Consider the following 24,321-nt stretch of genomic DNA (forward strand, 5'->3'; position numbering starts at 1 on the left):
GGGCCACAAGGAGACCAGCCCTGGGTGGGCACAGTCACCCTCTGCCCACAGCACTTTGTATGCCGAGAGGGTCTTCCTGTGAGCCGGGGTGGGAAAGGAGGTGCAAGGAGGGCGGAGAGCGGGGGTGGCACGAGCACCTCAACCACCTCCCAAACCCCTCCCGTGGCCGTGCCACGAGGGCTGTGCCCAGCCACCCCCCCCTCGGCCCCCCCATCTCTGTCACGGCGCTGGGGCAGATTCCTGGCATAGGGCTGTTGCTTTTTGAAAGTTTGATTCTTGCTTTTTGAAAGTTTGATTCTTGCTTTTTAAAAGTTTGATTTTTGCTTTTTAAAAGTTTGATGGGGTCCCTTCCCTATTCCGCTACTGTGCGCTGGCGGGCGGGACTGACGAGCTGCCAGTGTGTTAATCATTGCCGGAGCGCGCACACGCGTGCGTGTCTCTGTGTGCGCTGCGTGTTCGCATGTGTTGTTCCGTTGCTGTGTGAGTCATTCCCAGCCTGCCTGGGGCTCTGCTGCGCTCCCCGAGCCGGGAAGCAAACTGAGCTTGGATTGCAGCAGGGACAGGAGGAGCCAGGCAGCCGTGGCTCAGGAAGTGGCGTGTTGCCTGTGCCCTTGACCTTGGACCCCTCTGTCCTCAGGGAACGGTTGGAGGAGGTTGGCTTTGGGGTGCCCTGGCTCTTGCCAGTGTCCCCAGCTGCGGAGGGGACACTCTTTCCTGGTTTCAATGCTGCAGAGCCCAGCTTCCCAAGCAGGGGCTCACAAGGAGGAAGCTGGAGCCCCCAGGACCCCCACCCACCCCTCCTTTCTAGGGTGTAAAAGGGTTGCTTTTCTGTTCCCTTTGTCATTTCATTCCCATTTCTCTGACACGGGAGGGATTAGCTTCACAGCACAACACAAGGAAACACGGGTGAAATCTGGGAGGGCCCCCTTTCCGTGGCAGCACTTGGGGATGCCAGAAGTGTGTGGCAGATCTGGAAATCATGAACCGCCTGAGTCTTGGCAGTACTTTAAGGGAGGCAGAGCACCCCAGACTCTGCTCCCAGCACCTGAGAGGACCTGGAATCACCCATTCTGGGAACTGGACATACTGGAAGGATGGCTGAGTGCTGGTGGGACTGGGAATGGCTGGAGTTAGGAGAGCAGGAAGCAGTGCAGGGAATTGGGATGGGGGGAAACTGGGCTCAACTGGTGCTCAGGATTTGTGGAGTTACAAACTGGCACAGCTGGCACAAGAAACTGAGAGGAAGGATAAAACTGGCCACAGCTAGTACTGGGGATAGCTGGGAAAAGGGGATAGCTAGTGCTGAGAGAACTAGGCAAAGCCAGTGGGGGGGGGGGGGGAGAGGGGAATCCTCTAGTGCCCCAGGGCTCTGTGATGGCTCAGGATTCAGGGGGACCCCAGACCAGGGTGTTTTGGGTGACCTGGGACTGTATTTGGGTCCCTGCACCCTAGAGTCTGGGCTACCCCAGGGTCCTGTGCAGCCTGTGGCTCCTGCATGCAGGGTGTTCCGGGACCCCACACACCCTGGGGTCAGCAGCTGCTGAGATGCTGCCTGCCCTGTCGTGTGGGGCAGCGATGTCCTGGGGGCGCTCATTACTGCAGCCCCTCTCAGGGTGCACTTTGCCCTTGCCAAATCCCCCCAAGCTTCAAGCCAGCCTCCGTGAGGGGAATCACCCTATAAAAGGGGGTGTGTGTACCAGGAGTCACCCTGGGATGTGTCCCCACAGCTGCCCTCCCAAGCCCCCTTTTCCCAGGGATGCCTTTCCCAAGGAAGGGCCGGGACTGATGTGAGTTGTCTCCACCCAGGTTTTGGATAACTCCACCCGCCGCTGCCTCGCAGCTCCTCCTCCCGGTTACAGCCCAGCTGGGATATAAGCAAGTCACTCAGACACCAGGAGCTGCTGCGACAGCTGGGCGGGTGGCGTGGGACATCGCGCCGTGACCTGTGCCGTGTCCTTCGCCTCGACACCAGACCCCATGGCGACGCCTTCGCAGAAGAGGAGCACCCGCAGCGGGGCTTCGGGGACCCCCTTGTCCCCTACCCGCATCACCCGCCTGCAGGAGAAGGAGGACCTGCAGGAGCTCAATGACCGCTTGGCCGTATACATCGACAAGGTGCGCTCGCTGGAGCTGGAGAACGCCGGCCTGAGGCTCCGCATCACCGAGTCCGAGGAGGTGGTGAGCCGAGAGGTCTCGGGCATCAAGGCTGCCTACGAGTCGGAGCTGGCAGATGCCCGCAAGACCTTGGATTCGGTGGCCAAGGAGAGAGCTCGGCTGCAGCTGGAGCTCAGCAAAGTCCGGGAGGAGCACAAGGAGCTGAAAGCCCGGTGAGTGCCCTGGGAATGGGGGGTCCCCCAGTGGTGAGTGCCCTGGGAACAGGGGGGACCGCAGTGGGACAGGCGCTGTCGTCATGCTTGGCAAGGAGCCGGGAGGGAAGAAGGAGCAACCTGGAGGAGGCAGGGAGAGGAAAAATCCATGACCCAGCTGGGGCAGGAGTGTCCATGGTGAGGACAGAGAGAGGAGAGAAGCTCTCTCAGCATTCCTGCTTTCCCTCCAAGCGCCATCTTTGGCCAGGATGCCCTTGGGGGGAGTATCAGGGAGCAGAGCTGTGAAGGCTCAGGGCTGGGGTTGAGCAGACATGCCCTGGGCCCCCGGGAGGGTCCGTGCGACGCGGGGCACGAGCACCGGGCTGGCAGCCCCTCTGCCTTCGTCATTCTGGAGCTATTCCTAAACACGCTCCGGCACAGCCCGGGAAGTGGTGCCAGCCAGCTGGCTCTGTCCTGCCCACAGATCTCGCCTGCTCGTCCTATTTTCCTCTGCTGTCTTTGGCACCAGTTAAAGAACCTGCTCGGGTTTTGTTTGCCTTAACCCTCCTTGTGCCGAGCTGCTCCCACTCTGTGGGGTCCCCGGCTTTGGGGGAAGCAGTGCAGGGGCAGCACCAGCTGTTGCTGAGTGATGTGCTCCCAGTCCACACTGAGTCTAGAATCCCCCCAGCCGCTTCCCATTGGATTCATCTCTTTCCCTCCCTGCCATCAGAAATGCCCCCCTCCTGGGCCCCTCCCTGCTGCCACTGGGTGCGTCTGCCCTCCCCTCCTCAGGGCTGTTACCGGTGACCAGTGCAGGTCCCCTGAGGACACGGGGCTCCCTGGCCAGTGTCACTGCTGGCCAGGCAGGGGCTGGCACTGGGCTTCCCCCATGCTCTGCCAGCCCATGCAGTGTCAGGATGTGTCCCTGTAGCACTCAGAGCTCCCTGAGTCCTGCTCTGTGGAAGGAGCAAGCGGATCCCTTTCCGTCATCAGCTTTGGCTCGCGGCCAGATCCAGTCTGGGCACTGTCGGGACAACCCCCTCTTCCTCCATTTGATCTTTCACCTCTTATTCTGGATGCCTCATTTTGAGTCTGCACCAAATGAGGCTAAAATTAGCTTTCCTCAGAAGATGCCATAAATATTCTACCTACTGGGAGGGAGAGAACGTGCTGCCTGTTACAAACGTCTCCAGAAGCTGTGCGGGGTTTTATTTATATTTAACTTTCTATTTCTCGTGCACTGCTGCAACTCCGTCCTCGGATAAGCCAGTTTCACTTGTCCCACTTGCCGCTCGCCAGATCCCTGCTCCCAGATCCCAAGGATCCGGGTGCTGGTGGGAGGAGGAGCTGAGCTGTCTAAAGGCTTTTTCTGCCTTATGCAAACCCAGAACTATCTTGACCACGATCTTTCGAGGGCTGCAAAAAATGCCCAGCCCGCAGCCTTGGCTGGGGGAGAGCTGGGAGCTGGCTGTGCTGCAGAGCCAGCCCTGTGGAAAATGGGTGTGGAGTTTTTCCCTGCTATGGGCTGTGCTCCGGGAGCTTGTGTGCATGTTCTTGAGCGCTGACAACCCCCTGAAAAAAGTTCTGTGATTCGAGGGGGTTCCCAAAGAGCAGCTCGTGGCTGGGAGGTGGGTTTTGGTGGGTTTTGGAGAGCGGTTGGTGCGCGGAGCTCTGGGGGACAGGGGTGTTTCTGTGTTGAGTCGTCTCTGAGTCACGGACAGTGAGGTGGAAGAGCGGTTCTGCGGGGGAAGCTGGTGCTGTTCATTCCTGCATCTGGTGTGTCCCCACTTCTTGGGCGTGGTACCAGGGCTGCTTTCCAACCCTTGTAAAGTCCCCACAACCTTTGCAAAGGGGCTGCAGCTCATCTCGTGTCCATGGGGACCCGCTTGATGTGGCAGTGCTGCTCAGAGAAGGGCATGATCAGCTGCCGAGCCGTGATGCTGCATGTCGGGCTCAGTTTGGCTGTGGTGTCCCAAGTCTTTGGGGCATGGGGGACTGGGGCAGCCACAAGACTGACTCTCTGGAGGGGTTGGAACTGTTGGTGGGATCAGGAATGACCTGCTCAGGTTTTGTTCTGCTCCCTGACATCCAGTTGCATAGGGATGTGGCTGCTCTGCTGGCTCTTCTGCCCACCCCAAGCCCTTGGGTCAGCACCTGGTCTGACCTTGACACGGTGACACTTTGGCTAATAAGTAACTGGCAGCCCTCTGCATCCCTCACTGTGCCTGTCAGCCCTGGGGAAGCACCGGGTATCTCCCGCAGGGCAGGCACTCGGGGTGGTGTTATCAGTACCCACAGCATCACTGCTGCTCGCCACAGGGGTTGTCTCGCCAACACAGAGGGAGGGTGGGGGGCTGGGGGTGCACTGCATGATGTGTCTGGATGTGACACAGTGCTGGGTGCTGGGTTCTCTGTTTGGGGTGGGGGAAGAGATGCTGGCTGGAGGGGGAGAGGTTGTGCAAACAGGGGACCAGTCTAACCAGTACAGACGCACTGCTGCAAGAGCTGCATGGGTGGAGGAGGGTCTGGGTAGAGCTGAGCAGGCAGCTGCCTGCTCTCTCCCTCCTGCCACTCCTCTGTCCCTGGCCAGCTGCTTTGCCTTTGGGCTGGACCTTTCCACTGCCTGTTTGGCTTCTCCCAATGGTGATCCCAGAGTACCCACCCGGCTCCTTGCACAGCGACCCTGTGCAGCCTGGTGCTGGCTGTGCCCCAGGACAAGGGACACCTCCAGGCAGCGCTGCCTGGCCCTGTTCCATGTGTGTCCCCAGCTCTCGATGGCCTGTGGATATGCTGGAGCAGTGCTTGAGGCAAAGCAGAGGGTGCGGTGAGGGTGGCTGGTGACTCAGGGGTGCTGGCAGCGCCAGCATCATCCACTCCCAGACCGTGGGGAGAGACAGGACCAGTCTGAAATGCCCTTGTTTCTGGTGTCCTCGAGCTTCTGTCCCCCTTCTTGGAGGACACCTGGATTCCAGCACAGCACTGGGCGGTTGGAGAGATGCTCTGTGCCCAGTTCTGCCCATCACCCCCTCTCCTTGAGCTGACTCCTGACTCACGGGGTGAACAGGAGCCACAGCTCTTGCCTTGCTTCATGAAGATTCACCCCACACCAGATGTATGATGCATTTGTCAGTGCAAGGGCTGTAGGATGCGGCCCTTGGGCACTTCCATCACCAGGAGAGGCCCCCTGGGGGGTTCAGTGCCTGCTCCATGAGTGAGGGTTGGCCATGCAGGGACCAGCTCCCTCCTCCAAGGCAGGAACCAGCCCTCGTTAGCACCGCGGCTGATGAGCGATGTCTTCCTGAATTGCAGCCCCTAACACGATTAAGCTGGTGCCTTGGCAGCTCCTCTTCCTCCCGGGGCCCAGACCTCATCCCTGGACCTAACGAGGACAAATCTCCTGTTTGCCAAAGGTTGTTGTGGAGGGAGGAAGCTCACCCAGGGGCAGAGCAAGGGTGGCAGCAATGGGGTGCTAGGAGGTGAATCCCACAGCCCTTCCCCAGCCCAGGGGGTTTTGCCCTGTGCTGGTTTCAGTGAAGACCCTCCAGGCAGGAGCAGGTGAACAGGACCCATTTAGTTGAAAAAGAGGAGGGGGTGGAAACTAGGACTCAGTGCTGTCATGAGGCCAGACCCTTCTTTCAGCAGCAATGAGCTTGTGCTGGAACATTTTGCGTGGGGTGAAACCTCCAGCTCCTGGGCTGTTCCCCCCCTCTTCCTCGTGGAATCCCTGCCAGGGAGGGAATGCTTCAGCTGGGAGGAGGCTTTGCCCTTTTGGAGCAAACAAAGAGCAGCTTGTACAGCTGGGGATGCTTTGGGGGAGTCAGCGACACAGAGCTGGGTTGGGCTGGGCTGGACCCCCGTGCCCCTCTGGGACCCTCTTAAATGCACCACCATGAGTCTCCAGCGCTGCGGAAACACTGGTTTTCCCTTGACATCTGCAGGAAACAGCTTGGGATGGCTGGGCTCCTGGGAGGGAGGAATTCTTGCTCGTGCAAACATCCAGCCCCTCTTTTTCCAAGGACAACCTCAGCAGAGGAACAGGCTCCAGCACTTTCGGCTTGTGGCCCCGCTCCCATTGCTGCGTTTGCCAGCGTCTTCCAGCCACGACTCTTCCCTTTGCTGTTCTGGGGGATGAGGGGAGTGAGAGGAAATCCTCCTGCCTTAAACATTTTTATGTCAGTAGGATCCACTCTTCAAATTAAGGATCTTATCCTTGGAGCTGGGACTTAAAGAGAAACGATTGCAAAGAGAATCAGGGCTGGGTTTAGTGTGGGAAGGGATCCATCCCCGACATCCTGTCCCAGCCTGCTCTGGTCCCGTGTGCTGCCACAAGTGTTTTTCAGCCTCGCACGTGTCACTTCACTTGTCTGAATGCCATCAGCTTTCAAACTCTGGAGCCCAGAGAACTGGGAGTTGTTCCTGGCCTGGTGCTCAGGAAGGCAGATGGAGAGGGTGGCGTGGCTGGGGTGGGACGCACAAGGTGGCTGCCAGGTCCGTGTTCTGCTGAATTTGTGCCCTCTGGGAGCTGCAATTTCCTCCCCTGCTTCTGGCAACCAGCAGAGGAGGAAGCCACCAGAGCTCTCCCCCTGGTCCTGTACAAAATTAGGGCTGACACAGAGGATTGCCCGAGAAGAGTCAGCCCAGTGGGTTTGGGATGAGCTGGGAATTACCTCCTGCTGTCCTGCCACTGGCTGCGTTACCTGTTTCGCCATCCTGCTCTTTGTGAGGCTGTGTGCTGAGCCTGTTCCTCTGTGACAAGCTCGGCACGTTCCCAAACAGCTGAGGCTGGTGCCATGTGAAACCTGTCTCTGTCTGCAGCTGCCGTCAGACACCCGCAGCCACTCACTGGGGTGTCGGGGCTGGGTGCCCACCTGCCTCTGCTCCCTTCCCCTCACTACCCAGGGTTGAATAGCTCCAGTGTGAAGCTGAACAACTGTGGGGGGCTGACACAGCCCCCCTGCCCCACTTGGTGTAGTGGAAGCAGCAGCCCTGAGTACAGAGACCTCTGTATGACAGCCAGGCTCTCAGCCACCCGGGAGAAGCCCAAGTTCATGGAATCATGGAATGGTTTAGTTTGAAAGGGACCTTAAAGCTCATCTTATTCCACCTCCCTGTCATGGACAGAGACACTTTCCACTAGACTAGGTTGCTCCAAGCCCTAACCTGGCCTTGAACACTTTGAGGGACAGGGCAGCCACAGCTTCTCTGGGCAACCTGAACCAGGGTCTCACCACCCTCACAGGGAAGAATTTCCTCCTGATATCTAATCTAAATCTGCCCTCTCACTTTAAAGCCATTCCTCTTTGACCTATCACTCCATAAAATATGTATATATGTCCTAGTTCCTCTGTGTGAAGGATATCACAGCATGTCTGTGAACCCATGGTGTGATCCAGCACTGTGGGTGTTGAGGAGAGCCAAAGGGTGTGGAAGTTGGTTAATGAAGTGCAGTGAACCCAACCCGCAGAGATACCACAAAACCCAGCTGGGGTTGGGACACCTCTGTTCCTGGGCGAGGCTGAGTCAACATTGCATGTTCTCGATCATAAACCAGTTTCATCTTTATGAGGAAGGTGAAGATGCCCTTGGCTTGGGGTGTCCTCCACAAGCTGCAGACAGCCCTTATGCCCTGTTTCTGCCTTCCCATGGTGAGTAGAGCCAGGAGTTGTGACAGCAGCAGGGACACAGTTCCCCAGCACCCAGGGTGCAAGATGGGTGCTGCCCTGCCTGTACTTTACCTTCCTTACTAACAAGGTTGCACAGCTACAGGTGTTGGTGCCGTGAACCTGCAGAGAGGTGACAGAGCCAGGGTAGGAGCAAACATGGGCTCTCCTGAAGCTGTTGAATTTTTGTGTCAAGACTATGAGTGGTTCAGAAGCACCTCTGTAGGAGCAAGGTTCTAATAGCATAGGTCTCTCCACCCTCCTGAACAGGAGCCACTTCCAGCCACTTGCTCTGGCTCCTTCTTTCCACACTGGCATCCTCCTGCCATCCAGTTTAGTGCCCCCATCCTGGTCAGGAAGAGTTGGCGTCTCCCTGCCACGGTGCTTGAGTGGAGCTCAGAACTTCCAATTTGTTGGGGGATTTATTTAATAACAGTGTAAGGACACACTTTCTCCCTTAAAACCCCATCTCTGAGTTATGTGAGCCCCAATAAACATCCAAGCTCTTGGTGTAGATGTGTAACGTGGGCTTCAAAGAGGTGGGAGCCCAAAGGAAACGTGGCCCCAGTGCCCATGGGCACTGAGGGTGACCAGTTGCCCCACTGCAGCTGCCAGTCCCCACTGGGAAGAGCTACATGTCCCCCTCTCCTTGCAGTGCAGTGGGCTTGCTGTAGCTGTGGAAGGGCTCTGGAGCAGCCCTGGCAGAGCAGGGGGATGAGTCATGCTCAGCCGCGTGTCTCCAGGCTGGAGCAGGGTGTGGCACTGCGGGGCCGCGTTTTGGGGGGGCTCCCGCTGCTCCGGCAGTCACGCTCGCCTTCCTGGCAGCACAGTGGATGACATGCTCCCCAGCAGCATCTGTGGGGTGTGAGGATGCTCCGCTGCAGGGCACCGTGTTGAGCGGTGAGAAATTAGAGGGAGTTTTCCAAGCTGAGCTTTCATGCTGTGGGCTTTAGGGGGAAACAGGAGTGTTGTGGAGAGCAGCCTTGCCCCTTGGCATCGTGCTTTACCATCTGGGTGGCCCCCAGACCCTCCATTTGCAGGGCAGAGATGCCGCTTTTCACAGCCCAGCCTTTTGCTGTGCCATTTCTGTGGAAAAAGCTGGATTGTGTTTGCCCGGTGGTGAACGTGGTGCGGGCACGTGGGGCTGAGCAGGAGAGAGGTGGTGGGGAGACCGGAGCCTCTCACGGTGGCCCTGTTTGCAGGGTGGTTCTGTGCAAGCAGCAATTGGGGCTGAATTGTGCTTTCTAGGGATGCCACGTCTGCAGTCCTTACTCTGGGGAAGTGGTTGTTTCCTGCTCACGTGCCAGAGCAGGTCTGGGCTCCGTCCCGGCACAGTGCAGGCTGGAGGGGAGAGTGGGCAGAGCGTATGGCAGAGCACAGCAAAATATTGGTGTTCACCTTGGCCGCTGCTCATCCCTGCATCCCATCCCAGCAGCCACCCTGAGAGCAGTTGGAGCTCACAGTGCCGGCGCTGACTCACAGCGGCCGTCGGAGCGCACAAACAAAGCAGCTCCAGCGCAGCCTGCACCGGCCTCACTGCCACCGCCACACGCAAACAGACCTTGTGGCAATGTAAACACCTTTATCTGCACTGCTGGAGCCGGGATAGCAAACCCTTTTGTTCCCAGGAAGATGGGTGGCAGCTGGATCCAACAATCCCCCACTTTGTTTCTTAAACAAATGTTGCTGGCCAGAAGCTTTGCGTACCCAGTCTTATGGAAAACGACATGAGCTGCTGCTACTGGAGAGAAAAAAGAAGGCCTTGAGTTTGTTCCGTGTTTTGCCTCTCTTGGCTCCTCTCCACCTTGTCCCACCTTGTGCAGGGATTCTGTTCCCACTGTGGGTCAGGATGCAGCAGGTACAAAGTGATCTCCTCATCCCTTCCCATCACCCCTTTGCATTCAGGGACCACATGTGTGAGCAGAGGGAAAGAAGTCGATGTCTGTACAGTGGCAGCGTGTTTTCCTGCTCCTGGGGCTGGGATTGCATCCCTGCTTCTCCACTGCCCCATGTCCTGGCCATGTTGCCAGCTCCCAGTGAAACAGGAGCTTGAGGCTGTTTCCCCCCAGTGCTCCTGAAGACATGACTAATACGAGTGACTAAGCTCCTTGTTTTTAACTCTGTTTGTAAGTCTCCGGCCATGCCTAATCCCCCAAGGAAACACCGGGAATCTGTGCTTTGTCTTCATCCTTTGAGGTGGTGGTTTATGGGCTTTGTGTTTCTCGTTCATCCGGAGAGGGATGTATTGAAGTGAATGGAAAGTTCTGGGCTTTCCATGGAGGTGCAAAACTCGGAGCTGTTTTTGGGGGATAAAAAAAAGACAAAAAAAGACCCACAACCATCCCATTGAGATTTAGCCCAGTTATCGCAAAACTGGTTTTTGCGGTGTCGCAGTGAGATAGTCAAGGCTGGGCAAAACTCCTTCAATTTCATCCAGTCCAAAGTGTAATTGTTAATTTGTTGTTACATTAAATATAATACAGTTATATTAATAATATACTTATATCTCATATTAATGAGATATACTTATATTAATGATATATACTTATACTAATAATAAACTCACTTCTCACAATGGTGAGACTTGGAATTTCCTTCTTCCCTTCTCTTCCCAAAAGCTTTAGTCAGGTTTTTATATCATATACTACCTACAAATTGTTAGGAAATTCTGGATTGGAAAAACAAACCGACAACATTCTTGGTGGGATTTTTGGGGATGTTCTCTGAAGGAGTTCGAATTGCCAATCCTTGTGAGTCCCTTCCAACTCAGGATATTCCATGATTCCAAGCTTTCTTCTTGTGCCTTTCCTACTGAAATTCAGAAGGTGGAATTGAGTGGCTTGGAAGGTGGTGTATTCACATATTTGAGTAATGTCTCTAAATTCTCTTTCCAGTGCAATTCCAGGCTTTTTTTTAGCAAGTTCCTTTTTCCTGATGAAGAACGTTATTGCTTTAATCTATATTTAAGATGGTTTAATTCAATTAAATGTCTTTTAGATAACCCGATTCAAATTCCATGGGAAGCCAGGGAAAGATGGGCTGGTGTGTTTGGAATGGAGGGGTTTGGTGGGGATTGCCCAGTGTTTGATCATGGTGTTGAGATGTTCAGGTTTATGAAGAGATAGAATCATATAATTTAGGTTGGAAAAGTCTTCTGAGATCATTGAGTCTGGCTGTTCCTCAGCACTGCCAAGGCCACCGCTAACCCATGTCCCCAAGTAGCACATCCACACATCTGTTAAATCCCTGCAGGAATGGTGACTCCACCTCTGCCCTGCACAGCCTGTTCAAGTCTTTGGTGATTTTTTTTTCAGTGGAAAAAGTAGTTTTTGCAAGGGAGGAACCAGCCCACCCTCTGGAAATCCCAGGGTCAGCCCATCCCCTCCAGACCTGCACAGACACTGGCCAGGTTTTCCTGTTGCCATGCAGACAATTCCCAGTTACTAAATCAAATTTCAACTGGTGGCACTTTGCATGTCACCCCAGCCTGGAGGCTTGTTCCAGCTAACCCATGGTTTGGTGGTGGAGGGGTTCCATAGGGAAATCCTGCCCTCATTTTGTGGTGCCAGGCTCTGTGCGCTCCCGGCGCTGGGGACTCCAGCAGCTGATCCTCCCGTGCACTTTGCATCCTCTTTGCATCTGTCTCCTGGGGCTTGCTGCTCCCTGGAAAAGCTACAGGCAGGGGAAAGGGAGTTCCACAGGCAGCAGTGGAGGGTCCCACAGGTGACAGAGAGAGGTTTCACAGGCAGCCAGGCACTGGCAGACCTGATGGGACGTTGTGATGCCTGCTCCAAGCTGGGACACATGTCCATGGAGTCTAAATCCTGCCCTTTGTCTGTGCAGACACACATATTTATACCCGATGCAAACCTCCTCCCAAAAATGCAATGTGGGCAGTGGAAAGCCAAGTCCTGCACATTCCCTTGGTGACTCCAACATGGCAAAAGGGCAAAACCCCCTTTTCCAGCTCCAAAACCCCCCTGGTAATGCCATCCACTCTCCAAAACCACGGACCCTCCTGTTACTAGGGGGAACTCAGTCCAAACAGCAGTGTCACTTGGTGACTTGGGATTTCCATTCCGAGCTGCTGGCGGAGGCTGGGATGAGTCACCAGCTGGCGTGACAACCTGGACAGGGAGCAAGCAACACTGGGGCTCCCCAGCCAGCACCGAGCTACAACACCATTAATTCTAAACAATTAATATACTATTTATTCTCGGAAATGTGTTTCCAGCTTTTCAGCAGTTGCGAGGCTGTCAGTCCGTGCTGCAGCCGCCTCCTGCATCTGTTGGTTGTGGTGCCGCTGAAGCCAAAGTGCTTCTCCCATTGTGAGGGGAGAGGCTGTGGGGTGACGGTGAGTGGGCATGGGGCGTTTGCTCTGATGTATCCAGGGAAAGGGGAAAAGCTCCTTCAAGCCTTCAGGAGGGGCACGTGTGGCCAATCTCTGGAGGTACTGCTGTGGTCAGGTCCCATCGGGCTGGAGTTTGTGTGTGCTACAACTCCCAGCGAAGCTCCTGGTGATGGGATTTGTGGAGGGATAGGAATTACTTGGATTTGTGGAATGCCAGCCGGGGGGGTCTATTTGCATCCGCATTAAATGCTTTTTCCCAGTTTCCAATGAAGCAGCGGTTTTGGTTCATTTTAAGGAGGCAAGGAAAGGCCAGATCCCAATTCCAGGAGGGGGAAGTCCAGCTCTTGGGAGATGGCAATGAGCTGTTTTCATCTCTCTGGGGCCCCATGTGGCTGAACAAGCCCCTCGGCGCCAGAGATGAGCATGCCAGGAATGTGTGTTGGGGCCAGCACTGACCCTGGCACCAGGAAGGGTCTTTGGCACCGCTGACACCTGAGGGTGGGAGCTGTTTCCGTGCATCCATGGGCATGACTGACGCTGGCATCCCCAGCTCCCTTTGGCGGGGTTTGGTGCCCCACAGGATGCCGGCTCCGTGCGGATGTTGTCCTCGCTATACATCACGCTGGCTATTTCCAGCTCCCCTGCTAGGAGACCAGCCTGTGTTTATCCTGGTGATTTGGCAGAGGCGCTGCGGCACAGATGAGTCAGGAGCTGGGAGAAGCTGCTTCGCCACATTCCCATTGCCCCACCACAGAGGTTTTCCAAGTCCTCCCCTCCTCGTGCTGTCCCTGCTGCTTGTTCCTGTGGGGCCCTGGTCCCTGAGATCCTGTGGGGCCCTGGTCCCTGGGATGGGGGAACAATCCTGGATGGAGAAACACTCCCTGGTATAGTGGGGCGATCCCTGCAGTAGGACAGTGATCCCTGGGATACATGCAGTGATCCTGGGACCTGTCCATGGCACTGAAGGCAGTGCCATGCAGAGCAGCCAGCTCAAGGTGGGGCAGAGCAGGTTTTCTGGGTCCTCCCAGCAATGACAGACCTCTGAGGGCACACGCTGCCTCTTCTACCTTGGGCTCCCAAGCTGTAAACGTGCCAAGAGCCTTTCCTGGGATAGCGTTCTCGGTCCTACAGTAGTGTGACCAGGAGCAGGTGGACGTGGGCCCTGGCAGCCAGGTGGGACCGAAACCTGCAGTCCCAGGGGATTTGCAGATGTGCATAAAGATTTATGGATGGGGCATGAGCCGGCGAGTTCCCTGAGCTGGCACATTCTCCAGGGTGGGGCAGCTGCAATTTGGAGCAGGGAAGGAGGGGAATGCCTGCACCTCCATTGGCTCCAGCCCATCTGTTTGTCCCCTTCCAGCATGTGAAGCCCGCTGCTGCCCAAGCTTCAGCAACACTCACAGGGATAAATAGTGGAGGGCGGAAACCAAAGGGTGTTTCCTAAAAATGCATGGAGTGGACTCTGGCGTCTCAGAGAGGGTTGGCATCTTTCCAGCAGCCTGGTGGGCTTGTGCCTGAAGCTGCTTCAATGAGCTCTGGTGACTCTGTCCTGTCTTGACTTTTCCAGAGGGAGAGCCCAGAGCTGCCAGGTTTCTGGGCTGGGATTTTGGGGCAGAGAGGAGCAAGCAGTAGCAGATCGTGCTCTATGGGGCTGTCCCTGAGCCCTCTCTGAATCTGTTGCGTTGACTTCGCAGCCTCGTGTCTGTCAATGCTGAGCACAGCCAGACCAGATCCAACTTTCCATTAACATTTGGATTTTCTGGCAGCTCAGCTGCAATTTTCATTCTTTTTTTTTTTTTCCTCCTTCCTGCTTTTAAAAGCTAAAAATAAAACGTCTTGAGGCCCCTTTTCCCTCCATCTTTTCTCTTGAGACATTTGTTTCTTGAGGATTTGATGCTTCTGTTGTGTTTTCTCCTCTTGTATTGTTTTTACCCATGGCTGTCCCAGCACAGGGGATCAAATCCTGTGGGACACTGAGCCCATGTCTCTTGCCCGCAGGCACCCAGCCCTCTGGGGTGAGTTTCTGCTTCCCTTTTCCCTGGGGGATTTGGGATCACAAGATCCTAAGGCTCTAGCAGGTGGGATGAGGATGCCAGTGGAACCCTCAGGGAGGAGGAGGAAGGTCTGGCTTTGTCCCCTACACCATGGAAGTGGAAGCGACACAGCTGCCATGGAAGTTTTTATTTTTAGCCGAGCGCCAGCTGGAGCCTGGGAGGTTGCTGGGGAATAAAAGCAGGACCTGAAGGGAGTAGAAGGGAAAACTCAAAGCCCTGGCTGGGCTGGAGTGGGGAGCAACGGGGCTGGCATGGAGCAGTGGGCACTGGGGTCCCTGGAACCAGAGAGGACTCACCTGTGGACTGACATCTGGAGACTGCTGCCACATTCGGGGTCATGGTGTGTTTGGAAAGAATCTGGGGGGAGATGCTCAGGTCCTAGGGAGCCGAGTCACACAGACCACTGGACCTGCTGGAGCAGAGGACAGGACAGGACTCCTCACCCCTCTCCTTCCTGCAGAACTGCCCCCAAACTCAACCCCACGGCTGGTGAGCTCTGAGCTCCCGGCTCTGCTCCTCATGGTGGAACCCAGAGCTGAGCATGGGAGGCTTCTGAGGCAAAGTGATTTGTCCTTGAGTCATCTGGGATTTACCGTGGGGCTTTCCAGGCATCAATGCCCAGAGCCCTGGATCCCTCTGTTCCCTGGTGAGGGACAATCTGATGGAGACACAAGTGTAACTATCAGCATTTTCCCCTCTGTTTGTCACTTAATGAAACTGCTGTCCCTGAAAGAGTTGGAGGATTCAGGACATTCCAGAGCCCCATCCTGAAGAGCCGGTGCCCCCTGGCTGTACCAAACCTCCACAGACAACACTGCGAGCAAAGAGCTGCAGCAGCAAAACAACCAGGACGAACCCTTCCTGGAGTCACAGGGCAGTTCACTCTGTCAGGGACGGCAGGATTGGACCCCGCCAGCAGTGCCGGGGTGGCCACACTGGCTGTGGGGACGAGTCACAGCCACATGGGAACACTCGCCCTCAAACACTGGTTGCAGTGAGCCTCGGAGCTGCTCCCAGTTGGCATTCTTGTCCTCTGAGTCACTGGTATGAAAGGAGTGGGTTGTGCAGGAAGGACCCGGCACAGAGCTCCAGCAGCAGCTCCGGCAAGTGGGACTGTAGTTCTCTGGAAAACGGGGACCAGCACCATTTCTTGGTCAGTTATTCCACTGCAGACTAAATTCCAAATTCTCAAGATTGCTTAAATGCTATTTAGGCACAAACCAGGCTATTTTATGGAATTCATGGACTATGAAATCATACTCTGTGCACATCATTAAGACCCTCTTACCTGAGAGCCCCAAACATTGAAAATATGATATGAAAATCTGACCACAAAAACATCATATAATTTATCACAGATCCAACATGTTACACTGAGCCCTTTGCACCACAACAGAAAATTTTCTGGGCTGGGAAAGGAACTTTCAGAAATGGAAACAAAGGCAGAAGATGGATCTTCACACACTTCCAAGAAAAAGTCTTCAAGCTGCTTCTGGATTCCCAGAGGCTCTTGAGCTCTGCTTTTCCTGACAGCAACACTTAAAGTGTTCTGAATTTTGTTACTGTACATGTAGGAATAGTGATTTTCTGTCCTTCCTCAAGCTGAATTCCTGCTCTTTTAATATAGAATTCATCCTGGGATACAAAGTGGAGTTTATACTTAAAAACAGTAGCCTTGGATTTTGAAACCTTTGGTTTAGTCTGCAAAATAACAGAATGACTTTTCTGCGCTGGCTCGGGTCAGGAAACAGAAAGAAATGCAGGAAAATCTGCTATTGGCCAAGCCAGGATCTTCCCACATCCCTGCGAGTCAGGGAACGCCGTCTCTGCTGGTGCTGGGGTCCCATTCCTGGTGGTCCTGAGGTCTCATTCCTGGTGTTCTGGACTCTGCCCTGGGATGGGCTGAGTGCCAGTGGTGCCGCCGCCCGCTCCCTGGTATTTGTGACCCATGATCTCATGGCGTGGGTGTGCACTCCCCACTCCAGGAATGTGCCCCGGGGCTGGCGAGCAGCCGATGCTCACCCACAGCCCGGGGGCTCCACAACTGATCCCGGGGCACATCCCACCTCCACCTGTCCCACACCCCATTTTGAGGGAGGTGGGATGACAATCCCACTCTGGGGTTGGTGGCTGCTGGGGGCCGTTTGGGTCTTTTCTTTTTATAGGACCTACCAAAATAGCACCAGGCTGCATTTTGGTGGTACAGTCAGATCAGATTCCCTGGTCACACAGCGGGGCTGTTAAGGAATGGCCTTGACCTGCTGTCAGAGGGCTGGAAAAGTGAGGAGGGCAGTGGGAGCCAGGATGGCGTGGGAGTCTGGACAGTGATGTTGGAGGTCGGGAGACCCATCCACAGCCCTGTGCTGGGTGGCTGATGTGCCACAGCTCTGCACCCACCAAGCGACAGCTCGTGGTGAGGTCTGGCCTCCCCAGTGCAGCCCCTGGCCCCTGCTTATCAACCAGTGCCTCCCATCTGCTCCAGGAGAGGCACCAGGCTCCTGGCACTGGCAGGGTGCCACAAGCTCGTCTGCCCACTCGCCTCGGTAGGACAGTGCTGGCTACAGGGCATCTCCAGCTCCTCCCCAGCTGCTGCTGCTGTGCCATCCATCCATAGTGTCACATGATGCCACACTATACCACACCACGCTGTGCCACACGTGACAATATCATATGCTCTGCCACACCACACCATGCTGCACCGTGTCCCACTGTGCCCCACTGTGTCACACCACAACGTGCTCCAGTGTCCCCACCACGCTGCGTCATGTCCCACCGTGTCACATTGTGCCACTCTGGCCCCAACCTGGTCAGCACTGGTCTCTCATGGTGCAACCGTGCTGTGGGTGTGCGTATCACACATGGGGACTGCATCCTGAGACACCTCTTGTTCCCCTAGTCCTCCCCAGCCCTTCCTGCTTTCCAGTATCCACACTGGGGCTGGATGACTGGGGCCTGCCAGTCTCCTTGGCGAGTGGGTGTTAGGGGTAATCCTGCAACTCTTTTGGGGGTGATCAGAGGGCTGTGGAAATGATTCTCTGTGTGCTTGAGTTACAGTGCAGGGTGGAGTTTCTGATACCAGCCATGAGGAGAAGGACTTGGAGGTGTTGGTGGATGAGAAGCTTGACATGACCTTAGAGCACCTTCCAGTACCTAAAGGGCCTTTAAAAACTGGAGGACTTTGGACAAGGGACTGGAGTGACAGGACAGGGGGGAATGGCTTCCCACTGCTAGAGGGCAGGGTTAGATGGGATATGGGGAAGAAATTCCTGACTGTGAGGATGATGAAGCCCTGGCACAGGGCCCCTGCCCAGAGAAGCTGTGGCTGCCTCATCCCTGGAAGTGTCCAAGGCCAGGTTGGACGGGGCTTTGAGCAACCTGGGCTAGTGGAAGGTGTCCCTTCCCATGGCAGGGGGGGTGGGACTGGATGAGTTCTAAGATCCCTTTGAACCCAAACCGTTCTATCATTTCCTGATGACTATGATTCTCCCTGCCATGCAGATAACCTGTGCCATCCTTTGCCCCGCAGGAATGCCAAGAAGGAAGGAGACCTGCTCACTGCCCAGGCACGCCTCAAGGATGTGGAGGCTTTGCTTAATTCCAAGGAAGCTGCGCTCTCCACAGCCCTGGGCGAGAAGAGGAATCTGGAGACTGAAGTGCGTGATCTGAGGGGACAGGTGGCCAAGGTGAGCAGTGGCAGCCCTGTCTCCAGCTTCCCCAGAGACCCCTCTGTCCCCCCCTACCTGGGGGCTGCCAGGTCCCCGCTGTGCCAGGGGGCTGTGGGGCAGATGCATTTGGATGGTGGGTCCCCAGCCATACCGGATGCTGGGGTGCCCAGAGCCCACTGTGATGTTCCTTCTCAATTCCCTGCCAGCTGGAAAGTGCCTTGAACGAAGCCAAGAAGCAACTGCAGGACGAGATGCTACGCCGCGTGGACGCCGAGAACCGGCTGCAGACGCTGAAGGAAGAGCTTGAATTCCAGAAAAACATCTACAGCGAGGTGAGCTGCAACGTGCCGCCACGGTGCTGGGGTCACTTGGGAGAACCCCTGCTCTGCACCGTTGTGTCCCCTTCCTGAGGCGACACCGTCCCCTGACCTGTCCCCAGGAGCTGCGGGAGACCAAGCGCCGCCACGAGACCCGGCTGGTGGAGATCGACAATGGGCGGCAGCGGGAGTTTGAGAGCAAGCTGTCCGAGGCCCTGCAGGAGCTGCGGAGCCAGCACGAAGCCCAGATCAGGCTTTACAAGGAGGAACTGGAGAAGACCTATGGGGCAAAGGTGAGCAGCCCCCCCACAACACCCTCCTCTCCCCCCAGCCCCACAGAGCACTGGTGGGCAGCAGGTACTGGGGATGCTGATCTCCCTGTCCTGTCTCCCAGCTGGAGAACGCCAAGCAGTCGGCTGAGAGGAACAGCAACATGGTGGGTGCTGCCCATGAGGAGCTGCAGCAGACCCGCATCCGCATCGACAACCTCTCCTCAGAAGTGAGCCAGCTGCAGAAGCAGGTGAGCGGGGGTTCCTTGGGACATCTGCCCTGGAGATGGTCCTCTCCTGGGGATGATCCCCTTCTGGGCATGGTCCTGGTGGAGTGGCCACTCTCACCTTTCCTCCCCACAGTTGGCCGCCAAGGAAGCGAAGCTACATGATTTGGAGGATATTCTGGCCAGGGAACGTGAGACCAACCGGCGCCTGCTCTCCGAGAAGGAGCGGGAGATGGCTGAGATGCGGGCGCGCATGCAGCAGCAGCTGGATGAGTACCAGGAGCTGCTGGACATCAAGCTGGCTCTAGATATGGAGATCAACGCCTACCGCAAGCTGCTGGAGGGCGAGGAGGAGCGGTGAGCACGAGGCGCTGCAGCCAGCTCTGAGCTATGTGGGTCCCAGCCCTCATGTCCTCACTGGCTCCATCTCCCCTTCTCCCCCTACCAGGCTGAGGCTGTCCCCCAGCCCTTCCTCTCACAAAGGTGCATCCCGAAGCCACTTGTCCACCCCGGGCTCCTCCAAGAAGCGGAAGCTGGAGGATGGTGAGAGCCGGACCAGCTTCTCCCACCATGCCCGGACCAGCGGCCGTGTCGGAGTGGAGGAGGTGGACTTGGAGGGCAAGTTTGTCCGTCTCAGGAACAAGTCCAACGAGGTGAGTTTCCTTGAGGGAGATCCCTGGGGTGAAGTTCAACTCTGCTCCATGGGCAGGAGGTGAATGGGACAAGCTGGGGAAGAACTGGGGTTCTGAGGGTCTCTGCTCTCTCTCTCTCTTGCAGGACCAGGCAATGGGGAACTGGCAGATCAAGCGGCAGAATGGGGATGATCCCCCCATCACCTACCGCTTCCCCCCAAAGTTCACCCTGAAGGCTGGCCAGGTGGTCACGGTGAGTCACTGCCCAGTGGAGGATCCAGCCGAGATCGCAAGTCCTGCTGGGCCGCTGGTGATGCAGAGCAGTTGGGGTGTGCTTTTTGCAGTGACAGACCCATGTTCCCAGGCTCTGGGCTCTGCAGACCTGACAGGTCACTTTCCTATTGCTTTTCTCCCCAGATCTGGGCCTCAGGAGCTGGAGCGACCCACAGCCCCCCCAGCAACGTGGTGTGGAAAGCCCAGAGCAGCTGGGGCTCCGGGGACAGCCTGCGCACCGCCCTCATCAACTCCAACGGGGAGGTGAGAGCCGATGGCATGTCTGGGCTGGGGCATGGGGAGTCAGCAGCACTGAACCCCCCAACTCCCTTCCTGTCCCCCACAGGAGGTAGCCATGCGGAAACTGGTCCGCACTGTGATCATCAACGATGATGAGGATGAGGACGATGATGAAATGAGCATCCACCACCGCCATCACCACGTGAGTAGGGCACTGGGAATGCCAGTGATCCCAGGGGGTCCGGGGGGGATGCAGTTCTGGTCCCAGTCAGGGTGGGAGGCAGCTCAGCATCATGCAGGGTCACGTGTATGGGAGAAGGTAGCAGGGAGTCTGCTGTGGAAACAACAACTTGAGAGAAGGCAACAGACCTCTGGCACCTGGAGGAGATCTCTGCTCACCAAAAAAGATCTTAAAACCCTGCTGGAAGTTGCCTCCAACCCTAAGCAACCTTGACATGCCATGAAAGGTGTTGGAGGAACCGGAGGGAGGCTGAGATGGTACCCCGTGTCACCGGGAGGACAGGATGGATGGAAGTTGATGGATGACACTTCTCGGCGGCAGCAGCTGCTCTGTCCTCTCTGCTTCGCGAGGGTGCTGGAACAAATCCAGAGGTGGCTTTGTCCTTCTTCTCAGCCCATTATTACCCTCATGGAGCTGAAATATGCACCAGGAGGATCAGCGAGCAGAGCAGGCAGCAGGCAGAGGAACAGGCAGCAGGCAGAGAGTAGGCAGCATGCCAGGAACAGAGCTGCAACCAATTCTCCCAAAGAAACATCCCTGGCTGCAGCCCAGGAGCCCCCACCAGCCCATCGCACAGGATGTGTGTGTCCTGCACATGAGATGCCCACAGGAATCATGCATGGAGAGATGGCAAGAGATCTGCTGGATGCTGCCCCAGGGTCTCTGCAGGAGCAGAATGTGGAATCCATCATCCACTTTCCTTTGAGTTCTCTGGATATGAAGAGTGCTGCTGTATCAGTGGGTTGAGCTACTGCATTGTCCTACTCTGCTCTGCCCTTGTGAGACCCACCTGCAGTGCAGAGTCCAGTTCTCAGACCCCCAACAGAAGAAGGACATGAAGCTGCTGGAGCAAATCCAGAAGTAACCATGAAGATGCTCTGAGGGCTGGAGCCCCTCTGCTCTGGAGACAGGCTGGGAGAGCTGGAGGTGTTCAGCCTGGAGAAGAGAAGGCTCCTGAGAGACCTTAGAACCCCTTCCAGTGCCTAAAGGGGCTCCAAGAAAGATGGAGAGGGACCTTGGACAAGGCAAAATGGCTTCCCACTGCCAGAGGGCAGGGTTAGATGGGATATTGGGAAGAAACTCTTCTCTATGAGGGTTGTGAGACACTGGCTCATGTTGCCCAGAGAAGCTGTGGCTGCCCCATCCCTGCAAGTGTTCAAGGCCAGGTTGGACAAAACTTGGAGCAACCTGGGATAGTGGAAGATGTCGCTGTCCATGGCAGGGGGTGGAACAAGATGAGCTTCAAGGTCCATTCCAACCCAAACCATTCCATGATTCTGTGATTCTCTTCTACATTGATTATCCCTGGACAGAGGAGCTAAGCTCCTGCAGCCAGTGCTGCCCATTCATCTGAAGGCTGAATCTTTTCCAAGAGCAAGTTTCCCCATGGACAGCCGCCAGCTTGCAAGGCGGTGAAGAAAAGATGTTTTCAGAGGAGCACAGTTCAGGTGTGCTGAGAGCCTGGAGTGTGAGGACAGGGCAGCAGGGCAGGTCAACCAGTGCCATCACACCAGCCCCAGTCACTTGGGATTAGAAATACAAAAATAACAATTCTGTTTTATTGTTTTTAAACCACACGACCGAGAGGATGGGCGAGTGCGGACCCTCTTCGAAGACTAACATGAAGAGGTCCCCCCGGGGTCACACCGTCATCCTCAGAGCAGGGGTTCAGTGCAGAGGATACTTGGGCAGGGGCTCAAGGTCATTTTGTCTGTCCCCCCTCATGTCTAGGGGAGCTGCAGCGGCTCTGGGGACCCCGGTGAATACAACCTGCGCTCCCGCACGATCGTGTGCGGCACATGCGGTCAGCCAGCTGACAAGTCAGGCACCCAGAACGCCGGCATCAACACCATGTCCTCGGGCTCCTCCACCTCCAGTGTGACCGTCACCCGCAGCTACCGCAGCATGGGCGACTCTGGCATTGGCCTCGGGGACAGCCTGGTGACCAGGAACTACCTCCTGGGGAACTCCAGTCCCCGCAGGCAGGTCAGTGCCATTCCCAGACCCCGGGTCTGGGCTGTCCCAGTGCTGTCTGTTCTCAGGGCAGCACTGTAGGGGTCTCATCCCCTCCCTCCTGTCCTTCACCCTGCTTTTGCTCTTCCTCTTTGGCCTTGCACAAGCCTCTTTGTAAGGGACCGGAGACTCTGAGAGGGATTGGAAAGGGATGTGGCCATAGCGGCTCCCCCCCCATCCCATCCTGTTCCATCCCATCCCGTCCCGTCCCATCCCATCCCACACTCTGCCCCCTTGGCACCCCAGAGCATCCTCCATCCTTAACACACTCATCCCACCACTGCTAAGTGTTGTTCATGCTGGTAACGTGAACGCTTCGGCACTTGAACATATAGTTTATATCTATATAATATTAGATTAATATATACTATGTTCTATGTTAATACTCTCAGTATTATAACCCTCAAGTATCACCTACCACTAGTTCTCAAATTTCTGAGCTATGAACACCCCAGCCTGGGGGGGTTTATTTATTGCACCCCAAGGGCCAGGGAGGAGGCAAGCCCTGGGCACGCACAGTCCAGACACTGCGGGCGTGCAGAGGATCCCACCTGACACTTCACAGCCAGAGCAAACAGTGACACTGGATTCTTCTTAACCCTCTTCTTTTTCCTTCTCCCTCCCAGGCTCAGGCTGTCCAGAACTGCAGCATCATGTAACCCTGTGGCGCATTCCTGTGGTTCCTGCCCATCTCCAGCTAGGTGGTTTTTTTTTTCCCCAAAGCAAAAAAAAGATTTTTTTTTTCCCTAAAAAAAAAAAAAAATCAAAACCCGTTTGGGGGTTTTTGTTTTCTATAGCAGGAATTTTATATATATATATTAAAAGTGCTAAAAGATGCTTTGATTTTTTTTTTGTAAAGAAAAAATCTATTTCTATATAAAAAAAAATCCAAACAAAAAAAAAACTCCTCAGCTTCACAATTTTTTTAAAACTTCAGCCAAAGACAGCAAGGAATCGTGTTTACGAAGCAGCCATGCAAGAGGAGATCACAGCTGAAATGCTCTTTAGATTGTACCTTTTTTGCCAAAGCTTTTTACATAGGGCTGGGAGAAGTGCAACCATCCCCACCGGGGCTGCTGTCTTCTCTCGAGTGGAGCACAGTGCCTTTACAACCCTTTTTCTTGGGATCTGAAACCAAAATTCACTTTTTTCTTTTCTTTTTTTTTTTTTTTTGATTTGTGATTCCCGGTGGTGCTGGCGTGGGGGCTCCTGGCAGCTTGCAGGCAATGCCCGTGTCTCTCCGTGGCCATTGCTCCCTCCCCTGCCTGCCTGCACTCCCAGCGCTCCACGTGCTGTATTCCCCATATTCCCCATCCCAGGCATCTTGTGCCCTTTGGGTTCCCTTTCTTTTTTTAAGCAGCCGAGTTGTGCCTTAGCCGAGGCAGGGGCCAGGCTGGGAACGATGCTGGACCCCGCATGGCATCAAGTGGAGATGGAGTAGGGGAATTGAAAACCCACCAGAGCTGCATCCCAGGACCAGATGGATTTGGCAGCTAGAGTGATAGACCTTGCGCCTGCAGGCTCGGCACCAGGAGGACCCTCCAGGTCCCTCTCTTTGGGGGCCACTGCATCTAACAGGGTTCACCCCAGTTTTTCTCGACTGTGGTTAGTCGGACTCGTCTCCGGTGACCAGAGCTCAGGAACCGTTTCAGGGATGAGGTGAAGGATGCTCAGTCCAGGCAGGACTGGTTTGCCAGGAAGGCACCAAGGAAGGTGTTTTGTTTGAGCAAGAGGGAGTTTGGGATCTGGCAGGAGCAGCTTCCCTCTCTGCAAAAGTCCATCCAGCCCTTGACAAAGATCTTGGCTTCTTGCCTTGATTGAGGAATGCCTGCAGCCCCCCCAGCCTCAAGTGCAGGGGAGGGCAGGATCAGGTCCCAGGACAAGCCCCCCGCTCCAGCGGGATCTGGGGAGGCCATGTATTGTATTCATGCTTGCAAAGCTTCTGTATTACTGCCTGTATCTCCTTCCAAAGTCAAAATACAGCCAAACCCTTCCCATGCTGTGTGCTGTCATCATTGCTGCCCAGGGGGGAATTTGGAGGTGCTGCACAGGGATCCCCCCAGGATCTCTTTT

At 55.6% G+C, this 24,321-nt stretch overlaps 1 protein-coding gene across 1 annotated transcript; it reads left to right on the forward strand.

Moving 5' to 3' along the window:
* The first annotated feature begins 1,875 nt into the window (after window positions 1-1,875).
* On the forward strand, window positions 1,876-22,971 carry LMNA (lamin A/C). Its single transcript, XM_027667809.1, has 12 exons — window positions 1,876-2,327; window positions 17,898-18,054; window positions 18,243-18,368; window positions 18,476-18,646; window positions 18,748-18,873; window positions 18,986-19,206; window positions 19,298-19,502; window positions 19,627-19,734; window positions 19,899-20,018; window positions 20,101-20,196; window positions 21,967-22,221; window positions 22,875-22,971. Exons 1-12 carry the CDS (start codon window positions 1,978-1,980, stop codon window positions 22,905-22,907), a joined length of 1,968 nt encoding a protein of 655 aa, XP_027523610.1. The 5' UTR covers window positions 1,876-1,977; the 3' UTR covers window positions 22,908-22,971.
* The last annotated feature ends 1,350 nt before the right edge of the window (window positions 22,972-24,321 follow it).

Source organism: Corapipo altera, unplaced genomic scaffold (assembly GCF_003945725.1).
Source record: "Corapipo altera isolate COAL_440 unplaced genomic scaffold, ASM394572v1 106, whole genome shotgun sequence".
Lineage (NCBI taxonomy): Eukaryota > Metazoa > Chordata > Aves > Passeriformes > Pipridae > Corapipo > Corapipo altera.

Coding starts and splice junctions, on each gene's coding strand:
- LMNA (XM_027667809.1), top strand. CDS start 1,978: ATGGCGACGCCTTCGCAGAAGAGGAGCACCCGCAGCGGGGCTTCGGGG. Junction 18,055..18,242: donor TGAGGGGACAGGTGGCCAAG/GTGAGCAGTGGC, acceptor ATTCCCTGCCAG/CTGGAAAGTGCCTTGAACGA. Junction 18,874..18,985: donor TGAGCCAGCTGCAGAAGCAG/GTGAGCGGGGGT, acceptor TCCTCCCCACAG/TTGGCCGCCAAGGAAGCGAA.